Here is a 24,438-nt window from a genome sequence, read left to right as displayed (position 1 = left end):
TTCTTTCTGCCTGCATGTTAAATCTTTCGCTACAGTCTTCGGAAAATCGCGATAAATATTTTCGAATTCTAGCTGCATTATTTGTTTTGGCGCGGGTTTACACAGGAATTGTGGATTGAAAATGATGACCCGGAGTGGGTTTCGAATATGAATTATTTGCTTGAATTGGTTTGTTCCGCTTAGGATTTATAAGACTTTGGCTTTGTGAATGGTAGTAGTAATTACGATGAGAAATGCCTGGCGTGGGCTTGTACGTAACATGTTATTGTTTCTGCTGTTTCGTTATTGTATTGAGACGCTTGACGTCAAGCTAGGACAAAAACAATAAAGCTATGGATACATATGAGAATGTAAATACCATGCACAAATAAGCTTTGTGGAACCCATCTCGGGTCCCACAAAAATTATTAAAATCGCCCATTATTTTTAAAATATTTTTTTATGGAGCCACGTAAAAAATCAACTCAATCCGGTATCGATAAGGATTTTTTTGGAATTTGTAAGGGCGAAACTAGTTAACTGTTCAGTTTTGTCCCCACACATTCCGAAAAAATTCTTACTATTATCGGATTAAACTGATTTTTTTATAAGGTTCCATAAAAAAATATTCTAAAAAAATAATAAACGGTTCGGATCATTTTTGTAAGACCCGAGGTGAACCTCTTGAAATTTGTAAAGGCAAAACTACTTAACTGTTTAGTTTTGTCCCTACACATTCTGAAAAAAATCTAATATTTGAGCTGATTTTTTTACAAGGTTCCATAAAAAATATTCTAAAAATAATAGGCGGTTCGGATCAATTTTGTAGAACCCGAGGTGGACCCCACAAAATCCATATCCATATGTACATGATATGTACAATGCATATGTACCTATAGCAGTACTACAGGAGAGCTGCTGCCCAAATTTTTTCGGAAACTACCTTGCTTCCGCAGGGTTGTTCCTTGTGTCCACAAGGTCATTCTAGTAATTTCCATGGAAAATACATGACACAAAACTATCGCAAACACGGTCATCATCGCAAAATTTTATTCATCAAACAGGTGCAGCCTCATAGGGTTACAAATAAGGACGAAATAATTGACATACAAACAGCATTAGAGCATGGTTTATTGCTCAGATGGAAGCACTGAATTAGCAAAACATGATTGAAAAAGCTAGTGTACATCCTTACGGGAGAAATAGCTAGTGTACACTACGAGTTAAAGTATTGCCAGCCAGATAGAAGGGAAAAATTGAAGTTGAGAAGCTGAGCATAATTTAAGTCACTTCGGTTGGAGCTGATCTTCAGTACGTATCTTGGTCCCACTTAGAATGTAACCACCGAACGCACTCATCTGCATGAACGGATGTGTTCTCGATGGAAGAACCTACATGATTTGCAAAGGCACAAAGTAAATCTCATTACGCTCCATAAATGCAATATGAAAACATGCAAACAATCAAGATTGGGGTCAATAAATGATCTTCCGCGAAAAGGAAATTTTAAGAAAACTCAGAATGTCCATTGCCCACAACCACCTTGAGTTCCAAAATATCGACAGCGGACCACGTTGACACTCTCTAGAACCAGTCATGTAGCTATTTACAAGTTCTACTTATTTTAACAAAGAGAGCAGTTGAGGTTTGCTTGTATTCCCTCTGGAATACTTGGCGATTTACACCTGGGCAAGTGAGCTTAATATTCAAACTTCAGTTCCTTCCTATAAGCATGTGAAGAAAGTAGGGCACCCTACCTCCTTTGCACATACGTAGTTCATTCCACACAATGATCACAAATGTAACGTCGTAAAAATAGGCCAAACAAGGTTTTTACATAGATAAAAACAATTAGATCTAAAAAACCTGATATTCACGAAGCCAAGGTTCTGATATTTGCAAACCAACTGCCATCTTCCGCAGTTGTAGATTGTGCATGCAAGTGGCAAGGGGCTGCACTCATGCAGAAAATGAAGCACGAATTATAATCACTTATTTTCTCGCCTTGAAGACGATATATTGCAAAGGCAAAGCTGTAATTCTACCAACTGAAGTATCAATACCCAAAACAAGCCCAGGAAACATATTATGAGTAGGACAATCTCATACTGTAACATTTAACAATGAAATTCACAAATTTCGGAGTGAGTTAATTTGATACATATAGATTCTCCAATAATAGATAAAAGAACCCCTGTGGAACCTATAGTTGAAGCTTCAGTAGGTAAGGTAAGACCTTAGTCACACACTTCATGCCCCCAACGTAGCGTACTGCGCACTAGCGCGTTGGATCAGCGTTTGCAGGGAAATTAGTGGATTGTTTTTGTGCAATTCGCAGACTGGTAACGAATAGTTACATGACACATGGAAAGAATATTCCCATTATATGCCAAATACAAGCCTAACTAGTAACTAGATAGGGAGGAAGAATCCTGCAGAGCTAGAGTTGAAGTATGCACGATTTAAAAAGTTGTCACTTGCAAAAGTGCTATATCAGCTTACTGGTGGTTCCCGTGGCTGGACACATCCTTGCCCTCCAAACTTTTAGACTAAAAGAAAAAAAATCGAAACTCGAAATTTCTTAGTCTTCAAATGTAAATTGACTTTACATATTTATAGAATGGGTATTATAAATTATAAATCATATCTTTTGTTTGAATATTATATATAAAATGTTATGGCGAATTGCTTGAATATTCAAAATCTTACACATGAAAATTATAAATTAAAATATATAAAGAAGATGCTCTGAGATGCTCTACGTTACACTTCTTCAAAATATAGAATCAATAGATGCTTTCGCGCACACGCACATGCACATGCTTTGTGTGACTTAGTGTAAGACAAGCCTGGGGACTGTTTCATTGACTGTGCAGAGGTATGACAACTTTGCCAAGGGTCACAACTTGGTCGACAAAAAAGACATTAGTCCAAAAGTGAAAATCCTTCTATGTCAACTCATTAGCAGAAAAAACCAATATAACAAGCATCTGAAAAATATACTGTACTTTACAGCAGTATTAATTCCTGGTTTGTTAAAACCATATGACCTACGTGGAGCTTTTATCCGGAAAAAGAAGAAGAATCAAGCTAAAAAATGGCATGGTAAAAAAATGAAGTTAATTGCACTGTCTTCCAGCAAAGAAAAGAAGACAGAGAGAGAAGCAAAAGAGCTTCAAAATATTACAAAAAAATACCATAGGAACATGAGGAAGTCAAAGTCCCCCCACCTGAATATATTGGTGATAAATTGCAAATGGAGCAGAAAATGATAGAAATGGGAGGAGTTCGCTAACAACGCTCCAAGCATCAACATCTGGAGCAGCAATTATTAGACTGCACAAAGGATGTAAACAACTAAGAATGTAACCTTAGGTATGCCTTTCGAATCGTAAACCAAGTGATCATGAAATAGCAACCAACCTTGAAAACCCATTTTCTTTCCAAAAGCTAATGAGCTCTTGTGAAGCCTTCTCTCCAGGTTTTGGAGTTTTGGATGCTTTAGTAACTGGAGAGGTAGATGTCTCCGCGACAAGATCCAGCATCCCGTTTTCAGAAGAAACTGCACTTTCATCCACGCTTGCTGAGCACATAGGAGATCTCTCTTCCTGCACAAAACGGCCCCCTGATGATAATAGAAAACCATGGGATAATAAGCATCTATGTATCAAGTATCCCTTACTTGTGACTGAGTTTCAATGTTATGGGGTTCTCCAAGTTCACCGACTGGAAGACAAGTTCCATTTTGAGACGAGCGAAGGTCAGTGAGTGAACACCGCACGATCCTGAACCAATTACACTGGTAAGCATCTGGCTAAATGTCAACAAGCTCCCATAAAGAGGAAATAGGGTAGGTGGTCTAAAATACTTGCACTTCAAAATTAGAAGCTTTAAACAAAATGCACCTTCTGCAAGTTTCACTACTGAAGTTGAACATTCTGATAATATCCGTAGGATATGGTGCAAGCCCAAGATACGAATTGCACACATAACCTGTACCTGTTGATACAACAATGTCATTTAACAATTACGCGACAATGCAACCATCTTGTTCCCTCTCCATTAAAGATACATTTGTCTACAAAGCACCATCGAAGTACAGCTCTAGCACAACAGTAGCCAATAACAAAGAATGCCTTCTGCATTGTTCACATCTCCTTACTATTATAACCTTAATGGGGTAGCATAGATATAGGTCTGGAGTATTGGAGGTCAAGCAGTCTCCAATCTCCATTAACTTTGAAATACAACCATGTCAAAGAACTGGATACCCCAATTGCCATTAATTTCTTCTAGTTGGGGGGTGGGGTAAATTCAGGGTTTAATAGATGTAACTCGTAGTCCCATCATTTGTCCTAACTGCTAAGAATCAGGAGGACATGGACACTGACATATCCAATCTTACAAACACAGCTGATTACATAGCAGGAATTTGCGTGCTTTTTATTTTTTCCAAATAACGATACAACAGATCAAGAAAAATCATCTAACTAAGTGAGTAAATACCCTGGAGTCTGGACATCTTTAGAGTCCTGTAAATTACTTGACAAAATGAATAGTTTCCTTATTTAAGAGATAGAGTAGCAACTATTCTGCAGACAGCAAGTTGGGCAGTCTATTACACTTTCTGACTTATAACTGTACATTGAGAAGGAGAGAGGGGGAGGAATTTTCTTGAAATTTAATTATAAAAAAAAAGACTTAGTAGCATGGACTTAGGGTAGTAGTTTAGTATAAGCACATAAGCCACAAGGGAGCAAGTAAAAGAGTGGTCAATTGTCATAAAGAAGCCAAAGAGCAGACCTCCCAAACGCTCAGCCACAGCACCAGTAAGAATACCACCAACCATATCCACCACAAGGACATCAGAATGTGCACCAACATTCCCCATGGAGAGAAGAAGAGATAAAGCGTCCACCCGCAAAAACCTGAAATGAGTCACAAAAAATTATCACGGCCACGGATTCAATTTGAAGTCACCTATTTTATCCAGAATAAGGAAAAACTAATCTTTAACTGCAACTTCATATCTTAACAACCCACAGCCAGAGAGGGTATAACTCAAAATGATGGCAATGCACAAATAACAAAGACCAAAACTAGCCAATGCACAAAATACATTCAAAGAGAAAAACACATTCTCAAATTGAGTACAGTCTGCACGGGCTTGTTTGGACTGAGAGAAACTCGCTTAAAAGCTCCAAATGATTGAAATAGATATCATAAAGTCATGAGTGGTGATATTATTACCCAATTCTTTCCGGATATTTCTTGAAGTATGTCTCACATATACTGAAAAGAAGAAAACATAACAAGTCAGCAAACAAAAACAAGTACCATCATGAATTATGCAATAAAAATACTTATGCTACAGGTTAGAGGTTAAGCAAATTTTGCCTTACCATCAGTTTTGTGATCGTTTTAGGTTAGTGAAAGGATGTAAAACGGTATTTTATGAGAGAGAGAGAGAGAGAGAGAGAGAGAGAGAGAGAGAGAGAGAGAGAGAGAGAGAGAGAGAGAGAGAGAGAGAGAACAATACCCATAGAGTATCCATAGAGACGTTTATGCCATGAAGTAATATAGGCCAGAATGATAGACCGGAAAATAGGGTAACGCAACCATTATAACAAAGATATGGCTGCTCCATGTCCTTAAATCTTTTACGCTTATGTTCCACAGAATTTATAACCTGGAAATTGTCACAAGGGCTATGAAAGAAAGCTACAAGTTACCTTCGTGTAAAAGGACGCCTCAAAAGGACCTTAGGTGCATATTTCTTTTGCTTCTTAAGTCTATACTTCTCCTGCAACACACAAGGTTTCAGCATATATTTTCCATAGATGTTATCCCATATTCAAGTCCCTAACAGAAGCTCACCTGTGAAAATGATGTTTTCTTCTCAAATGTTGCACTATTAGCAATGAGAGCTTGAACTATTTCATCCCCGGTGGCACCCTGTCTGTATCAAAGCCTTTCATTAGCCAAACTTTTCATGCGGAAACATCTAAAGAAGGCAAATGATGGCTAACAGATATGTAGGAGAATGATATCATCAGGGACAAATATTAATTGGCTGCTTGCTTTTCACAAATCAATGATCGTATAAATGAACAGAAGAGCTAAAAGCCATTTATAATCTGGTTGACCAAATATGGACCGAATACCACCTTCTCAAAAAATCAAAAGATATTTCAGTAGTTGAAACACAAAGTTCTCTCTTCCAAGTGTTTATCATGTATAAGTCCATCTCTCTTGATTAAACACCTTACAAATGCAGAAAAATTAACTACCAAATCACATGGCTCGTTCCAAATTTGTACTCAGAACAAACAACACAAACAAAGTAGGGGGATTTGTATTCTACCTCGCATTACCTTCTTAAAAAATACTAAATAAATTAATAAACTGAACAACAAGTATCAACAAAGAACACACTAGAGATCACAAAGATAAGAAACATCAGTCTAAACAAGAACAACACGTTAATACATACCACAAAAAAGCAACAGCTTTAACCAAACACCTTTATCACACATCAACATAAGCATTGCAACTGTAAGTTTGACCTGATAGATATTGAGTGAAAAGATGAATGAGGAGAAAACATGAATGTAGACGCTTCTAGAGGCATATTAAGCTTTCACATTAATATATCCTTCTTGCTCTTAGAAGTTCACATGCACATACACAGATACACTCTCTGAGAGAGAGAGAGAGAGGGCACTAACACAATTGACAATTCAACCTTGCATCCCTCAAGACAATGTTCTAAAAGTCGCTAGGCGCAAGTCGGGCGGTCAGCCACTTCGAGCAATTAATGGGATTAATCGGCAATTAATTGGTGCATATTAGTTAATAATCAGCGATTAATCATTAGTCGGACCTAATCGAATAGGCCCCGCCAGCAATTAATCGCCGATTAATTCCTTGTTTTAGAACATTACCTCAAGAGGCTATAAAAGTGACGTTAATTATGTGTTCTGCACAATAGGGCTATAAATGAACATGCTGCATAACTTTCTAACCTTCGCATTGAATCTATGTCTTCACTAGAGAGACTTTGGGCAGTATTATTATCAACTAATCCTCTGTTGTCTTTGGACTCATCCTTTATTTTGCAACACCCTTTTTCTTCAACATTATCGCCTGGTAGAAGAAATTCAACAGAGACAATGTAAATAATGCCCAAAATGAAGAAGAGGGTATTAAAGTAATAACTAAAAAGAATAGGTCATAAAGAGAAAATCAAGTATGATATAAGCATAAGTCTAAAATGGGTGCCAACCTTAACAAATCTTGAGTTAAATAGTCAAGCTATGCAGACGAGTAGAAAGATCGATAAGGGGCAGACCCAGTATTTTTTACCACGAAGTGCCAACCTTCGGGGAACACATTTTCAACTTCTTGTGTGCAAGAACTTCTTGGGGAAATTCGAATTGGACTCTTTCAGCCGGTGAATTATAAGCTGTCAGGTATGCACATATCCAATGGAAACTAGGAGGATATTTGTCTCAATCAAATCCAAATTATCGCATGAATCTAGTTATTTTGTGACAAACATAATTCCAAATTGAACAAAATATCCTAATTGAGTCTCAACTTATCCAAATACCAATTCAATTCCAGCTTGGGGGATCTACAGACATTGATCATTTAGACAGTTCAGCAGAATTTGTCAGCCACATAAATTAATTCAAATCAAACAACACTGAAAGATGCTACCTTTCTCAGTCAATCTCAAATTTCAAAAACTTACTACAGAAGATCATAACAAGTGACAAGTAAAAGAACAAAATGAAAGCAGACATCGTAAATCAAACCTTCAGCAGTTGGAACAACGCGAGACAAGTACTGCCCTTCCTTTCCATTCTCAACTTGAAACAAAGAACCGAATGGACAACCAATCAGCGGCTGCAGGGGATACTTCTTGTTTCCAATTGTCAAAGTCCTGCAATTACATTCAATCACATTATACTCACATATGCATTAGGTACACTTTAGGCCTCAGTATAGGCTGGCTCACACTTTAGCTTCCTAAATTAACCCCTTTAACTGCCTTAAAAAAAAAAAACTGTCAAGAATGAAAAAACAATTGCCACCCTAACCCCAAATATACCCTCTTTTCTACGCAATTTGCACATGCATCACGCCTGCCCGGATGTGTGTATATGTGTGTATGTACTTATATGTATATAGGAGTATATATATATATATATATATATATATATATATATATATATATATATATATATATATATATATATAGAGAGAGAGAGAGAGAGAGAGAGAGAGAGAGAGAGAGAGTTACGAGGCGGCCGTGAGACGAGCGAAAACCAGGCGGTCGCCGTCGTTAATGTCGAGCAAGACGCTGCAACCTTCCCAAGTAACTCTAGGGTTTTGATTTGGATCGTCTGCGAGATTGTTATTCTGCGACATCTTTGATCTTTATTTTGTTTTCCACAAAAAGAATAAATCTTGTGGCGAAGAATTTGAATTAAATTTAGATAGGAGAGAGCAACTGAGCAAAGAAATCGGGTTTTGATTTGGAGATTAGGGTTTTGGGCCCGCGAATTTCGTGCGTTGAGGCCACTTCCTCACGTGTGCGGCGTACGATAAAAATGTACAGTATACAAATTTGCAAATTTGGAAAGCTCCAATGGATACCCATGCGTTGGCGCCTTTTCTTTTCATTTTAAGCCCAAATCAGTGTGAATTTTTTTTTGTTGCAAATAAAGTATAGTCCACGTGGTATCCAGCACTCAATTTGAGTCGTTCATCCAAGCTTTGGAAGCCTTAGATTCAAGCAAAGAGAAGGAGGAAAGAGAGTGGTCGGCTGAGTAGGAGAAAGAGTGTTTGGATCCGGGCTGTCCAAAACACGAATTGAACGGGTTGAATGGATATTAGGTACCGTCACGTGGTACCAAATTTGCACCCAAAAAATTCTCTCCTGTCAATACAAGCAAAGAGTAACTTGTTCGGTTTTGGATTTTTAATTTTTTTGGGTAAAACATAAATAGATTAATTTACGAAACGAATACAAGGTCCGGGGATAAGTAACACCCTTCATATCCTTTAAATTGGGACTTAGTAATACAATGCGAAATTCAAATATACACTAAATAAGAAAAAAGATGTGATCTTGCATCACTCGTTGGACGATCTGCACACTTGTTTACTGCCTCAACGGTGGGTGTGAAAAAGAAACCTGCAATCAAAAATTAATTTGTAGAGATGATGGGTGCTCGTAGCAGTGTTGATAAGATGGATGAAAATTGAAGCATCCGTTTCAATCTCCACCAAGGTAATGTTCTGTTGTAAGAGAATTTTAAGCCCATTAATAAGTGCCCAAAAGTTCGGTTTGGGTTTTGAAGAAGATTTTTGAGAGTAATGAATAGAGAAAATATAGTAAAAACCATGCGCAAATATTTTGAGACACAAAACAAATAAATAGAGATGTCCTCGCAAAAGTTCTTCTTTTATATAGTAGTAATAAGATTAGATTTTAAATGGTGAGAGATAATTGTGAATTGTCGATGAAAAATTGAATAGGAGGATGGCTCTCCTCATTAGCTCGTGTCTGCAAAAAAAGAAATCTATTTTCGTTAATAGATCGTTTTTAATCCGAATCGTCTAAAATACTTTTGGATAATTTAGATTGAGCGCCGTAAATTTTATTCATTATCTGAGCGCCGTAAATATTATTCACAGCTCTTCTATGTAAATCATATTCACAGCTCCTCTGTTAATAAGATTTTATCTAAGTCGAATTTTGAACGACATTATAGTATCTATAAACTTACGATGGCTAATGGTAGTACTTTTTTTTGGATAATTGGCTAATAGTACTTGGTTCAATAGATTTACGATGTTCAAACAATCAAAACTACTTGATCAACTCTATCAAAGCTAGTATGAGATCCATCTGGCTAGTACATAAATCAAGATAAGACGAGCTTGTGCGCATCTCGACTAATCTTGTAAACCAATTCCATCATCCACTTACGGGGTGTCAATTAAAAGCAGAGCAAAAGATCTCTATGGACTGGTCCCCAAGTATTGATTGTGCAATGGAAATTTGAATTTTGATGAGTTTAATAGTTATCTGCTTAATACGGAGTAATAAAAAAGACCACCGAAATTATCATACAATTTTGTTTCATCTACTATCATCTATTTTTAGATGGGTATGACCTATATTATAGCAAAAATTATATAAGTACCCACCGGGGGAGAGAAATCGTACCGCTGGCGGGCCGTCTCCGGCCACCGGACGACTAATCCGAGCCGTCCAAAAATTCTTAAAAAAAAAAAACGATGGGGCCCCGTGCGAGAATTAATGGCATACGAGGTGTGTAGGGTGCTTGATCTGAGCACCTATTTTTCGTGGTCGGATCAAGCACCCTACACGTCTCGGATGCCACTGATTCTTGCGTTGGCCCCATCTTCTTTCTTTTTGGAATTTTTGGACAGCTCAGAACGGCCGTCCGGTGGCCAGAGACGGCCCGCCGGCAGCCGTCGGTACGATCTCTCCCCCTGTCGATACATATAGCATCACTCTTGAAAAGACAAATTTGGAAGAGTGAAGTGTTTGGCAACTTTATGTACGTGACTCTTCAAAACACGAAAGAATTAAAAGCTTAATGCAACAAATATGCGACCCGCGAGCGAATTGTATAATGCATGTGAGAAAATGAATGGTGCACGTAAAATACAAAAAAAATCAACTCGAGATAATTTTGTTGGACTCACAATATATTTTCCCAAACCACAACCTTCTGCAAAATTCGTTATGCATAAATTGTTTATATATTTTTACAAATTCTGAGTATATTCCAAAAGTTGTACTCCCTCCGTCCCAAAATATTTATTCGGTCCGCAAAACGGAGTCTTAAAAATAATACGATTTTTGTAAGAAAAATTCATAAGTTTTTTAACAACTTACTGGATATCAATGAGTTCTATTAATTTGTGAAAAAAGTTTGAATTTTTTCTTTAAAAAATTACATTATTTTTAAGTTATCACGGAAGGAGCACTTAATTTATAATTCAAAAATCAAAACCCGAATGATTGACCCAAATTCGTCTGACCACTGAGCCGAATATACTTGCTTATTTACTGGGAAAATTGGGCAAAATCAAAGAGAAGCAGACATCCGAATCTGATTCACCAAACAATAGCTAACAAAGTGGAGTGCCAGAGATGCTGTGTCAACATCATCTTTCACAAATCTTCGAAGGGTAAATTTCACCGACACCCTTGAGGTTTTCTCTATGAATACTCTTCGCGTATAAAAAAATTACTATAAGCTCTTGTAGTTTTAATGTTCGTTTTACCGACACTCAATCGCCAATTGTTTGACCAAACATGTGATGGAATTAGGCAAAAGTGGCTTGTATTGACAAATTCACTTTTTTTTTAAAGTAAAATAAGTAAATAGTAAGCTCTAAATTCTAATTTTTTGGACCAAAAACTAATAAAATTGATTATTTTTTACCAAATAAATCTTACAACGAGCAAAAAATGAAGGATTATTAGTAAATTTACTCCTTTTTTTATTATCAAAACTAGGTGCATTGCGACGTGCCTTGCACGTCTGTCATGCCCATTGAACGACATATAAATAAGTTTGATGAAGAGGTTTATTTATACATAAGTACGACATATTTATGATTACAAAAGGCCTAACAAAATTAGGCTGAAGGACTTCGATTACAAAAGGCCTAATAGAATTAGGCTGCATAAGTTTAATGGAGAGTTTCAAGTACACAAGAATTTGGATTGGGAGTTCTGCAGGTCAAAGGGTTTGCCTTGGAGTTGTGGTTCTAGTTTCTGTGAAGTTGATGGAAGGAGTTGACTATTTGTTGTCGTTGGGGATGTCCGTTGTTCCTTCATTTGGTAAGGAGTCATCTATGGTCAATCAGTCTCTGTACAACCTTGCAGCATATGTTCTTTAGCTGAAAAATCGGCCACGTATCTATGAATTGTGTGTAGGGGAAACTTCACTATGTTCTTGAGTTAGTCCGCCGACTGCTACTTAAACTAAAATCTCCCATTGCCTTTAATGGTGGGAAGAAAATAGAAGGAAATGGGCTTTCTCTCACAGTGCCTTTCATTACTCACAGTATGCACGAGTAGCCTGACAAGGCATTGAACTACTGCAACATTCTCAGGCCTGTGTTCAAGTAGAAAAACCTACAGACAATCCAAAGTATGTAGCAAAAGAAAAGTCATAGTTCCCTCTCCATTTAGGTGTCCACCCAGCATCTTCCATCTTATAACAAACTTGGATAACTACTACTGTTTCTTCTCTAACAAAGCAATGCCACGGAAAAAGAAAATCCAGTACACTACTTAAGTAAATCTGAAGCATTTACTGTAGTTCAAAATGTTACAAATTCAAATTCAATAAATATCTTATCAAACAACTTTCATTAGCAATCAAAGTCAAACCACTCATCAATTTCTTTTTAATAAAGTTTTTCTTGTTAAACTCAGTAAATAAAATTCAATCCAACTTTTACAAAGTTATCATTAGTTAGTCACCACCAAAAACAATAGTTGGTTGCCAATGATCAGAAACTACCGATAATAAGCCCTGCAAAGGACATTTCTAATACAAAACAATACTCTAACATACCTGTGTCTGCGTTCCTGAAGGCGCCCCTCTCTTTCAAGAGGGTTCATGGCATGTCAAGCCCTGGTAAGGTTCTTCGCTTTGCATCGAATTAAACCACATGATCCACTGCTTGTGCGGGCCCCAGTCAATTCCTTTGAGTTTCATTCTTGGGAACTTAAAATTCTACCAAATAAAACATTAGAATGGGCTAACATCATTATTATTATTTTTTTGAAAGGCATAAACAATTTTATTAATAACGAAGTAAGGAGTACAGGACAAGGGAAGGGATATAAGGCATCACAACGGGAGAATGGTATCCCAACTATGTTGGCACTCCACATGCCCGACAATCATATGCCATCCCAAAGCCCCATAAAGACCACACCATAAATAGTTGGCAAGGTTCCAGCCATAAAGTACGTACACCCACAAAAGAAAAATACAATTTTCAATGATGTGTAATTGAGACACCAATGAAAGTTGAAATGACTGGCTCTCCATCAATTGTGGTAGCCAGGAACAATGAAAACAATGGATGTCTCTGATCAGATTTCCTCCACAATGACAGCAAAACAAGTTTCCTCCACAATGGCAGCAAGAATGATGGTAGCGTAAACAGCTCGAAGTATAGCAGCAGCAGTAGTTCCGAAACTTCAGAGAAAATTATCAAGTTCATTCAAAATAGGATGAATGATAGAAGACTGTTACAGTCACTTATCCAGCAGCAAATTTCCTCCAAATAATATAGCAACAGCAACAATCAATCCTTGAAAAGGAAGGCCTAACAATGCAGACAATTGGAACCATGGACGATGAGGGAATAAGGCCCAGAACTGAGCCTAAATCACGAAAGAATTAGCCCCAAGATGCTGTTTATGGGAGCAGTAGCAGCTCACACCCATATAAGATGGACACAAGACACCAACCTAAGAAGGGACCGGAGACATAACCCAAGACACAAAAATCCCAACCCCACCCACCCACCCAACCAACCAACCAACCAACCAACCAAAGCCCAGCCCCAAGACAGCCACCAAGTGTGCTTCCCAAACCAACACAAACCAAACAACCCCATACCCAACAACAAGGATTCAAATAATGCTATTTGAATGCTCCAATGATGGTGAGAGTAAAACATGTCTATGTGGAGTATGGACTACAATACATAAACATTCGTCATTTACTGGTTCTTCGTCCATGGCATAAGCAGAGGACATCATAGTTCTAATTCCACATGCTCATTACATTACTAACAAATCTCAGAAGGAAAAATCTATTTACTGGTTCTTCGTCCATGGCATAAGCACAGGGCATCATAGTTCTAATTCCACATACTCATTCAATTACCAAAAAATCTCAGAAGGAAAAATCTGCATCTAGTAATCAATTTCTATTGAGAACAGAGAAAGAATTACCAAGTGGATGGCTTAACCGAGAGTCGCGTGAAACTTATTGAGGTAGACACTCTTCATTCTTATGCAAGTCATCCTTGTTCTGTCACACTCCCAAGAGTATATTGTCTGAAAATTCTGTGAAGAAAAATACAGAAACTCGGGTTTTAGCTTTGATATAAACAATGTAGAATTCCGTGCTCCCAAGGATAGTCCAATTTCTTCAGGGACTTTTATGCAAGCAAAGGACACACTTCATGCTATTCCATTGTAGCCGAAGAGGAAGCTACAACTACTTGCTTTTGAGGACTAAAAAAGTCTCTTCGCGAAGCTCTAAGAAGTGTTGTTTCAAACAAAACAACCTTAAACTGACATATCTTAGAAATTACATACCCCACTCAAAATATCCCACCAATGTGAACGAAATTCAAACACAACATAGAAATATATAACATACAGGTTTATACCATAAGAATCCATGCTTGGGCTGCATTAAATCAATACTCATTCGAAGCTGTTGCATGCCGACAGTGAATAAAAGAGAACAGGATCGGGGAGCCAAGCTTGCCTGAATCAAATCAACAATCAATATTCCTGAAATAATTATAAAAGCCAATAATAAGAAACCTAAGTCTGTAAATCAAATACTGCAGACAAACATGAACAATATATATATATTTTTAAACGGCTAAACATGAACAATATAGTTAGAAGCTTTATAATCAGAAACCCTAAGTCTGTAAATCAAATACCACATGCATGCATGAACGATATAGTTAGAAGCCCTAAATATTACTTATATTCCCTGAAACCCTTATTCGACATCACATATTTTCCAATTCCTCCACCAACGAACCCAATGCAGTGGCCCCGCTAACCGTCGACCACTGATGCCGTGAAATGCTTTCGGTAAGAAGTTGGGGTGGACGGTGTGGTGTGCGAGAGTGTGACGCTATGGGGGAGTGAAGGAGGAGAACAGAGGCCGGAACAACCATAATCTTGCCAAAGCCGAAATCTCTCGAACTCAACATTCCTGATCATCTCTGACTCAAGAAGCACAGGCTTCATAGCGTTGAGGATTTCCTGAGAGAGAGAGAGAGAGAGAGAGAAGAGAGAGAGAAGATGAAGAAACAATGGCGTGGTGGTGGAGTAAATCGGTCGGAGAGAGAGAAGGGGAAAGTAGAGTAGAAGTGATCTCATAAACTAAGGTTTCGCTTGTTTTAGTGGGCTGCGTGGCAGTGAGCAGGAGTAGGTTAGTGGGCTGCGTGGCACTGAGGTTTCGCTTGTTTAGTGGGCTGCGTGGCAGTGAGCAGGAGTAGGTTAGTGGGCTGCGTGGCAGTCAGAAAGGAGTAGGAAAACAACCTCCAAAAAGCCAAGCGAAACCACACCAAAACTGATTCTTATTTAAGAGGAGTAGGAAACATCACTTCCAATGAAAAATTATTCATTTTAATTCAATTATAAGTACGAATTGATAGTTTATTTATTGATTAACCGGCGTCAATTTTTAGATACAAGTCACTTTTGAATCATTCCATCACGTGTTTGTACATACAATTATTAATTTAGAATATCGGTAGAACACACATAGAACCAACCGGTTTCATTGTTATTTCTGGAGGGCGTTTTGTCATCAAAGAAAACCTCAGGGGCGTCAGTGAAATTTACCCATCTTTAAAAAAAAAAAAAAAACCAAAATAAACACAAATTGGACACTGAAGTACTGAACAGAGTAGTTGTAGTTAACGAATCATCAACCACACTAGGCTCTCTCTCTCTCTCTCTCTCTCTCTCCGTTTCAACTCCAATTCTCTCTCTAGGATTCCTGATCTTTCCCTCCACCGAAAATGTCGGCCCCCGCGAGCGCACCGGCCGTCCGATCTCTCCGTATTTCGCGATCACCGGTCGGGATCCCACGTCACAGCGTGGCCGTCCGGTGCAAAAAAGTCGTCTGCGTTGCTCCAACCATCTTGACCAGGTTGCAGAAAGAGTGTGCCACTCCTTTGCCCGTCTTGCGCCACGTGGCCGACGCCATGGCCGCCGACATGCGCGCCGGCCTCGCCGCCGAAGGCGGCAGTGATCTCCCGATGATCCTCAGCTTTGTCGACAATTTGCCAACTCGGTATATCTCAAATTTCCTTCTTTTTACCCCCTTTTCAGTCATTTTTTTTTTCATTCGTCGACATTCTGATTGAGCGACAAAGAAAAAAAGAGACTTTGGTCTTGTGTGGTTTGCTTGTAGCTTGACTGTACAATTATTTGTTTTCTAAAATTTGTTGTTTTTTTTTTTGAATTTTTCACTGGTTCCGATGAAATTAAGGGCATGTTTCTAATCAAAACAAGATAATACGTGTACGATGTGGTGGATCAAATAGTTTTTTGACGAAGTTTTTGCTTTCGCCTTTAATTGGGACCCACGCAAGTTGGGGGTGGAATTGGTCCGCTGATTATTCGAGGTGCGAGTAAGCTGACCCGGCCTTATCAAACAAAGAGAGATCAAAATAGTTTGTATATCCATTCCCAATCAAGAGATTGACTCATTGAGTGAAGTTGGTCCAAAATTTCAAATGGAAAATCCTGCATTTGTTGGTTCTATCACTGCACCTAGTTATTTAGAGATGATTTTGTATGTTTTCACCTTTTTCTGCAAAATTAGTTGCAATCCTTTGACGTAAAATTTTGATCTTGGTACTTAATGTTCGTCTTTATTGAAAGTTAAGTTGTCTGAATCAATAATTTATCTTCACGAGATGAATAGAAAAGTAAAAAAGTATGATCAAGTAACAGAAATTCACCGGAGATGAAAAAAGTTTGAAACAACTGTCTTTATTGTCTTTAGTATGTCTTGTGTGAATTTTTTCCAAGTCAGTGCTATACGTTTTATTTTTCTAATTAGTTTCGTCAAGTCGAGACGAGTGCTGAATCTCTTGACTAATTAAAATATCCAAAAAATCAATAATATAGATTATCTTTAAGAAAAATTAATTTATGCCAAACGCAATTTATTTTTTTATACAAGGAATGAGAAAGGATTGTTTTATGCATTGGATCTTGGTGGAACGAATTTTCGAGTGCTGAGAGTACAATTAGGAGGGAAGGATGAGCGTGTGGTCGCCACTGAATTCGAGCAAGCGTCGATCCCTAAAGAGCTTATGTTTGGTACCTCTGAGGTCCGTTTGTTCATCATCTTCCCAAATTGATCCTGCCAATTTTCTTGATTTTTTCATTCGGTGATTGATGCAAGTTGTGGTATGTGTAGGAACTGTTTGATTTTATAGCTTCTGGGCTGGCGAAATTTGCTGAAAAGGAGGGTGCAAAATATCACCTGCCTCATGGAACGAAAAGGGAAATTGGATTTACGTTTTCTTTCCCCGTTAGGCAGACGTCCATCGATTCTGGGATACTCATCAAGTGGACTAAAGGTTTTGCCGTCTCTGGAACGGTAGGCATTTCTTATTTTTCTCTTAGCCAATAAAGCAGATACTGTACTATAAACATTATCCATCTGTAGTTTTTCAACTTGATTGCATCAACTTACTACGTAACCAGGTAAGTGCTTTTTAGGAAAAGGAAGATTATGAATTATTTTTGGGATGGGTGTGTGGTGATGATAGTTGTAACTTGTACCAATCGTTTCTACAGGGGTAAACCTGGTTTTATCAGTTTAAATGCGTGTGTGGACCTTTGTGAAATTAGGCTTTGTTTGGAGAGGTGTGGATATCTAATAGGAGATTAATGTTCAGTTTAAGTGAAAATACTAGAGCTTTAGCTGTTTAGCTATAGTTAGCTTGTCAAATTATGGAGGAGATAGATATGAGGTAGAAGATAGGTATTTGTTTCGTATATTTGTGTAGCTACAATGCGTAAATAGAAGGATTTCAAATAACTCCTATAGCATGGCCATTTCAAAGTCATCACGGCAGCACTGTTTTCGTGTTACTTCTATCTGGGACCCTGTACCATAAATGGTGCAAAAAATTGGACATAAACAGATTTTTCCAAGAATTCGAAAGATTCTGAAGCTATACACAATAGCCAAAAAACAAAACAAAACAGCAGAAGTCATTGTGCTTATATTATAGTCCTTACTCTTACTATTTAAACTCTTCTTCAAGTTAGCTCTTCCTCATTTAACTTGTTTGAGAACTTAAAACTTTTTTATAGGCTGGAAAAGATGTTGTAGCGTGTCTGAATGAAGCTATGGAAAGACAAGGAGTGGATATGCGGGTGTCTGCCCTGGTATGTTATAGTCGAATTTGGCTTCACATGTAGAAGGATCTTTCAATCGAAATTCAAAATGAGTTATTATCAATTTCTGATCTGCTGAATATTGTATTAGGAATTTACCATTACTTTGGCGCAACTTAGGTCAATGATACTGTGGGAACCCTAGCAGGAGCAAGATACTGGGATGATGATGTCATGGTTGCCGTCATTCTTGGAACTGGAACCAATGCATGCTACGTAGAATGTGTCGACGCTATACCTAAGCTACAAAGCCACAATTCAAGTTCTGGAAGAACGGTTTGTAATATTCCTACCTGGACTAATAACCATGGGCTTTAGTTCAAGCCTATGTTTTGATTGATGTGCTTGTTTTCAGATCATAAATACGGAGTGGGGAGCATTTTCAAATGGTATTCCTTTAACTCAGTTTGACAGGGACATGGATGCTGCGAGTATCAATCCTAGTGAGCAGGTGAACTAATATTTTTGTATCCTATTTAAGTTGCGTTAGTTATTCAAACATCGTGCAAACTGAATCTCAAATACTTTTTTGTGCTGTATTATATGGAAACAGATATTTGAGAAGACAATAGCTGGTATGTACCTTGGTGAAGTTGTAAGACGAGTGCTACTAAAGATGGCTGAAGCAAGTGATTTATTTGGGGAATCTAACATGGAGAAATTATCCACTCAATTTGTGCTCGGGTATTAACAATCATCTTGTCTTTTTCCACTTATCTGGACCTAGAGGGGATCTCTCAGTAGAATAAATTGGGTAGTACGCACACAAAAGCTAAATAACTTGGGTAGTAGGAAGACCACTAGATCATGTGTAGTAACTTCAACAACTCAATCCCCATGGGCAGGATCAGTGGATTCAAATACATGACGCATGGATGATTTAAGTACCATTTGTCCAAGTATGACATGCTAACTTTCTGGATCAGTATTGCATTTCATGAATTTCCTTTTACATTTGTTATTAGTCATGTGGGCAACAACACTTGTGTAGAATTTGGAGAAATATGTTCGCATTTATTTCAACTATGTAGCACCCACACTCCTCGGAGGTTGCTGTACCCTTGGCGGACACGCAAGGGACAAGACATGTCCCCGCATGTCGTGTATCCCAAGGGTGTCCGACACGGGTACGGGGCGGCAAGAGTTAGGAGTGTCGGTGCTTCATGGTAGGAACCGACTACTAGTTTAAACATTTTGCTAGCATCTTTGTCACCAACACATTATGTTTCTTTTTGTAGTATATATTTTAAATACACTCCGAACTTTGTCCTCTAGGACCCCACATATATGTGCTATGCAACAAGACAATTCTCAAGATCTTGAAGCTGTTGAAGCAGTGCTATATGATGTAGCTGGGGTAAGTCCTCATTGACACTAGGTAGTCTAATCCAACAAATTTGTCTGCGTATAATTAAATTTTCCTTTGATGAGTTCTTTTTTCTTTTTTTTAAAGCTTTTGGTATGATATTTGTTTTAAATTTCTCTCTAAGACGAATTGGGAAAGCAAACAAAAATTGACGCAAAACTAACAAAAGTTTAGAAATATAATTTTTTTTATCTAGTTCAAAGGTGGCCTGTATTAGCAACCCCCTATGACGTCGTCAAACGTTTAGGCAACCTTCATTCTTATGGGACATTTAGGTACCAATTTATATTCTACATGTCAGAGGGTATTTACAGTATTACGGTGATCAATGTATGATTATTTAAGATAAATTCCACACTAATAATCATGAGTTCTCAATTACTTAAATGTAATGGTGACATTGACAATGGAAGATGTTGGTAATAAAAGCATGTGCTGGAAGTTTGTGACATTGACATCAGTTTGCACTCTTTATCTATCCTACCAGGTGAAATCCAATTTCAATGCAAGGAAAATAGTATTGGAAGTTTGTGACACTATCGTGAAGCGGGGTGGGCGGTTGGCTGGTGCTGGCATTGTAGGGATACTTCAAAAGATGGAGGAGGATACGAAAGGCCAAATCTATGGAAAGAGGACAGTCGTAGCCATGGATGGAGGCTTGTATGAGCACTACCCCCAGTACAGAAAGTACCTCAAAGATGCGGTCACGGAACTTCTAGGATCGGAGATTTCAAAGAACGTAATCATAGAACACACGAAAGACGGTTCTGGGATCGGAGCTGCTCTCTTGGCTGCTTCAAACTCAAAGTACAAAACATGATTTTTAGAACACGATGTGAAGTGGTCAACACGGAGATTTTTCCTTTTTGCTTTTCCAGTTAAGGTTTGTGTGATTGAAGGTAGAGCTAGGTGTTTAATGTAGAGTGAATTCATGAACTTCAGGTTGTATCCGAATAAAGGATTTGGCCAACAGAAGGAAAAAGGAAACATAACGGTCCGAGGATCTAATGGCTATTCTTTCAATTTTCCCATTTCCTTCAACTTTACTCAAATTCAATTTTTCCATGGTGTGTGGGTCCTACATTTAATGTTAAGAGAATTTGTGTGTACAAGTTTTGTGGTTGTAGATTTATTAATATTTTGGGATCTGCTTATAATATGTGGAGTATTTGAGTATGTGCTATTTTAGCCTGAAATGCTCACATCTAGGTACAAGTGGTTATAGGAGTAGTTCTTTCCATACAATTGGGATGATATCGCTTTGCAAGTGCCGTTTGAACGAAATTTCTGATGTCCTAACCCTTCAATAATAATAAGGGGATGTTTACATTAGCAATTTGAGGGAAAAAAAATAGGCGTTTTTACTATCTCGTTCACATTAATTAACAAATTTTGGCATTATAGTTTGTCGTTCACATTGACTAATAACTGGTCAACAACAATTTCTTTATCAACTACTTTTTCACTCACAAATTCATCTACAATTTATTCATTACCGGAAACAACTTGACATTTCTCAATAACTTATTCACTACCAAAAATACTTAACAGCTTGATTGCAACAAAATTTTTCTCAAAACTTATGTACTACCGAAAACACACCTCAAGAAGTAGTTGCTCGATTTTGGTGGCTTTAACCATTTTGGTTCGATTTCTTAATTGGATTGGTTATTTTGGTGAGAAATGGAGAGAAAATCACTCTTTCTATTGGCTCTGTGAGAATTGGTGAGAAATGGCTCCCCTTTCTTATCTCAACCTTTCTCACCGTCCAAAGGTACCGAGAGTAAGAAGAGCTAAAAATAGGAATGGTTATCTCTAATAGCAAAACAACTTCTCCACTGTTCTGATCTTCTCATCTGCTTGTTTTTAGATTTTGTCTCTATAGCATTTTGCCTCCTTTATTTTCACTTTGCTATGTTAAGTTCCTGAAAGAATATACAACTAGTAGTCTTTGCTTTGTAAACCTGAGATAATTGCAACTCTGTTTTGGCATTTGGTACATACATATTGGATACAAAATTCCTTGCATTTCCCATCTGCTGGATAGATATTAGATATTAGATATTAGGAATTACTTGCATGGGCTCCGGCCCCTTGAAGATTTATCCATTTACTTTCTTGTTTAACTCAACAGCAGCAGACCTACTTTTCTGAAGGTACGTAATCTCAATTGGAAAGTTATTCGTAACTGGGTGGCTTGCAAAGATAATCTATGTAAGAGGAAATGTGCTCACTCCCCCTTATGCCCCATCTGTGAGCTTGAACAGGAGTCCGTGGAACATGTGTTATTTAGATGTCCTTGGATAGAGACTGTTTGGTTCGGGTGTGGTCTGTCTTTTTGGATCAAGGAGTGCCCAATCAATGCAGCAGATAAGTGGTTTGAGGAGTTGTTGTGTGGTAAACTTGCTAAGGAAACGACCACAGAGGTGGTGGGATTAATCTTTCAGGTGTGCTGGGCTATTTGGAAGGCCAGGAATGATTGTATTTTCAATGGTGTAATGCCTAAACCTGAGAGGACCATCGACCAACCCAAGAGGGCCAACTCTGATTACCTACATGTTTCGTTTGAAGGTGTCAAAGAGAAGACTACAAATTCTAATAGAATACTAAAGTGGTCTCCTCCTCCCCCCTCTTTTCTTAAATTCAATTGCGATGGTGCTTATTCGTCCTCCTGCAGCCTAGCTGCCTTTGGTTGTTTAGCCAGGGATTGTAGTGGACAAATGCTGTTTTATAGATTGGGCAAAATTGTTGTATCTTCTGCTTTGGTTACTGAGGCTTGGGCACTCAGGCTTGCATGTGGGATGGCAGTTGACATGGGGATTTCCAAGGCAGTATTTGAATCAGACTGTCGTACTGTTATTTACTGCATCAACAACAAAGAGGATCAGAATCTATGGTAGATCTCAGCTTTGGTTGCAGACATGAAGGAGTGGGCCACAAACAAGGACTGGACTTTTGCCAGGGCTAGTAGAGAAAGGAACACAGCAGCTCACTGGATTGCTTCTAGTTGTTTGGAGAATAGGTTGAATGGCCCCCCAGGTTGTATTCCGCCTGGTTTGGCTAGCCTTCTTTCGAAGGATTGTCTTTCTTAATTGTATTTGTTTCGTTTCTTGACTAATCAAAAAAAAAAAACTCAACAGCAGCAGCAGCAGGCTGAATAACTTGTGTATTTTTTTGTACAATAAGAAACACTTTTTTGGTGCTCTGAACACTGTTTCCTACCAGCAGGGCGAAAATGTCGATCGCGCGACGACTACAGTCTCGTCTTTGCTGCTTTGCGTTTGGTTTTGCTAGGGTACACTTGGAGGTATCTAGAAGAGGTAATTATGGTTTCCATGAAATCATATTTTTCCTCTCCCCCGGATTCCACCACTTTCCTCTTCCCTAAATATCAATTACAAGATGTTGATTATAAAGTTGGCTATTAAAGTATCCCAAGCATTGTTTTGGGGCAATTTGTGTCTTGCCTTTTGAACCAATTAGGTTTCAAAAAGTACTTAGGCTCCATTCTTCTGGACTTTTTTGTCTTTTTCGTTGTGTGTTTTTTTTTTTTTTTGTCTTTTTGTTAAAGTCGCTTCATATTTTTTGGATTAACTATCCATCTCTCAACAAGATGAATCTAAAAAGTTAAAAATTGTGACCAAAATAAAAAAAAAAGTTCACTAAAGACAAAAAATTATCTTTTTTGTCTAAACAGTTATCTTATATCTTATATGAACTTTTATCACTATTGCTCCATGTTTATATACTTTTCTAATTTCTCTCGTCGATACGAATGATTAATCTCAAACTACGGCGAAAAGCTCAACAAAAAATATTCGGAAAAAGTCGAGAAGAACGCACCCTTGAGTATTTCAGAGCTCAAAAATGTTGTTTCTTTATTACAGACAGGGGAGCTACGTATGAAGGCTAAGAAGAATCGCGAAGCTGTGGATAAATTGGTTCGTACAATTTGTGTGTGTGTGTGTTGTTTAATGTTAGCAGGTATTGTTTCAATGTTTGCACTTTTTTTTTTTAGCGGGAGGAACTCGAGCGGGAGAAGCGGAGGCGGGTGACGTAGCTAGTCGCTTTGGAGTAAGGGTCATCATCGGGCCGGGCCGGGCCGGTTCAGTCTGCCAAGTCACTATCTAAGCCCGCCAAGTCAAGCCTGCCCACGGGCTGGGTTGAGCGGGTTTTTTTTTTTTTTTTTTGTGGGCGGACTGTGTTTCTTAAGTTGAAGCTCAAGCTCGCCCAAAAAAAATACACATTATATATTGTACGTATATATTATATATTATAGCATTTGGAGCATGAAAAGAACTCCTCAAGCCGATAATGCTTCTAAAACCAACCACAAATGCATAGAGCACCCCACGCACCTCTTTAATCTTTCAAGACCAGACTTTTGTTTCTCTTTCTCGGTAAGTAAACTTCTTCTTTTCTTTATTTGCTTAGTGAAGCATAATAAATTAGTATAGTTGGTAGTAGTGGACTAAAGTGGAGCATAATAAATTAGTACAATGGGCGGGCCTCACCTGCGGGTCAAGCAAAAATACTTAGGCCCAAGCCCGCCCATTAAAAACTACATACAAAAGTAGTATCACCTTGTGTGATCTTGTTTAGTTGTTTTGATGGAGTACGAGATTGGGACGTCCTATTTGTTTGGATCCTAATTCTTGTATCATTTGTCTACTGCATCAGGTTATGTGGGTGTTTAGCAAGTAGCACAGATACGGACAATCTGTTTTTGGTGCATTATCAACTCGAGACATTTTGCATTTGTGTTTTTTTTGATGGATTGTTCCATTTTGTCATGCTACTTAGATGTTTGGAAGCAAAGACTTGTTCTTTCTGG

The 24,438-nt window shown here is 38.1% G+C and overlaps 3 protein-coding genes across 8 annotated transcripts; 1 reads left to right on the top strand and 2 right to left on the bottom strand.

The window, feature by feature from the left end:
• Positions 1-998: 998 nt before the first annotated feature.
• On the bottom strand, positions 999-8,606 carry LOC131329569 (uncharacterized). The gene is made up of 13 exons (XM_058362772.1): positions 8,288-8,606; positions 7,800-7,927; positions 7,005-7,125; positions 5,857-5,938; positions 5,712-5,782; positions 5,230-5,271; positions 4,783-4,907; positions 3,885-3,978; positions 3,662-3,764; positions 3,403-3,587; positions 3,210-3,315; positions 1,846-1,932; positions 999-1,370 (listed from the first exon to the last, which is right to left on the bottom strand). Exons 1-13 carry the CDS (start codon positions 8,413-8,415, stop codon positions 1,266-1,268), a joined length of 1,377 nt encoding a protein of 458 aa, XP_058218755.1. The 5' UTR covers positions 8,416-8,606; the 3' UTR covers positions 999-1,265.
• Positions 8,607-11,557: 2,951 nt separating this feature from the next.
• Positions 11,558-15,177, bottom strand: LOC131329814 (uncharacterized). Of its 6 annotated transcripts, none has more exons than XR_009200858.1 (5): positions 14,787-15,174; positions 14,448-14,584; positions 14,015-14,128; positions 12,614-13,250; positions 11,558-11,928 (listed from the first exon to the last, which is right to left on the bottom strand). XR_009200858.1 is itself a non-coding variant. In XM_058363190.1 (4 exons), exons 1-3 carry the CDS (start codon positions 15,056-15,058, stop codon positions 14,027-14,029), a joined length of 396 nt encoding a protein of 131 aa, XP_058219173.1. In that variant the 5' UTR covers positions 15,059-15,174; the 3' UTR covers positions 12,823-13,250; positions 14,015-14,026. The 6 variants fall into 6 exon arrangements, 1 of the variants encoding a protein (XP_058219173.1); XR_009200855.1 differs by having other exon boundaries at positions 11,570-11,928; positions 14,458-14,584; positions 14,787-15,177; XM_058363190.1 differs by lacking the exon at positions 11,558-11,928 and having other exon boundaries at positions 12,823-13,250; positions 14,448-14,558; positions 14,876-15,174.
• Positions 15,178-15,719: 542 nt separating this feature from the next.
• Positions 15,720-20,635, top strand: LOC131329813 (hexokinase-2, chloroplastic). Its single transcript, XM_058363189.1, has 9 exons — positions 15,720-16,112; positions 17,010-17,160; positions 17,250-17,432; positions 18,155-18,229; positions 18,359-18,514; positions 18,594-18,689; positions 18,792-18,922; positions 19,514-19,595; positions 20,092-20,635. Exons 1-9 carry the CDS (start codon positions 15,838-15,840, stop codon positions 20,422-20,424), a joined length of 1,482 nt encoding a protein of 493 aa, XP_058219172.1. The 5' UTR covers positions 15,720-15,837; the 3' UTR covers positions 20,425-20,635.
• Positions 20,636-24,438: the final 3,803 nt, after the last annotated feature.

This window comes from Rhododendron vialii, chromosome 6a (genome assembly GCF_030253575.1).
Source record: "Rhododendron vialii isolate Sample 1 chromosome 6a, ASM3025357v1".
Lineage (NCBI taxonomy): Eukaryota > Viridiplantae > Streptophyta > Magnoliopsida > Ericales > Ericaceae > Rhododendron > Rhododendron vialii.
This window is presented reverse-complemented; position numbering and strand designations above follow the sequence as displayed.

What these genes read in the sequence shown, in the direction of transcription:
- LOC131329569 (XM_058362772.1), bottom strand. Translation starts at nt 8,415, where the DNA reads ATGTCGCAGAATAACAATCTCGCAGACGATCCAAATCAAAACCCTAGA. An exon ending in AGAAAACATCATTTTCACAG is followed by an intron (nt 5,783 to 5,856) that starts GTGAGCTTCTGT and finishes TGTGTGTTGCAG; the next exon opens with GAGAAGTATAGACTTAAGAA. An exon ending in TGTGGCTGAGCGTTTGGGAG is followed by an intron (nt 3,979 to 4,782) that starts GTCTGCTCTTTG and finishes TTGTATCAACAG; the next exon opens with GTACAGGTTATGTGTGCAAT.
- LOC131329814 (XM_058363190.1), bottom strand. Translation starts at nt 15,058, where the DNA reads ATGAAGCCTGTGCTTCTTGAGTCAGAGATGATCAGGAATGTTGAGTTC. An exon ending in AGCATTTCACGGCATCAGTG is followed by an intron (nt 14,559 to 14,875) that starts GTCGACGGTTAG and finishes GATTTGATTCAG; the next exon opens with GCAAGCTTGGCTCCCCGATC. An exon ending in GATTCTTATGGTATAAACCT is followed by an intron (nt 14,129 to 14,447) that starts GTATGTTATATA and finishes TTTTCTTCACAG; the next exon opens with AATTTTCAGACAATATACTC.
- LOC131329813 (XM_058363189.1), top strand. Translation starts at nt 15,838, where the DNA reads ATGTCGGCCCCCGCGAGCGCACCGGCCGTCCGATCTCTCCGTATTTCG. An exon ending in ATTCAAGTTCTGGAAGAACG is followed by an intron (nt 18,515 to 18,593) that starts GTTTGTAATATT and finishes GCTTGTTTTCAG; the next exon opens with ATCATAAATACGGAGTGGGG. An exon ending in TGCTATATGATGTAGCTGGG is followed by an intron (nt 19,596 to 20,091) that starts GTAAGTCCTCAT and finishes CTATCCTACCAG; the next exon opens with GTGAAATCCAATTTCAATGC.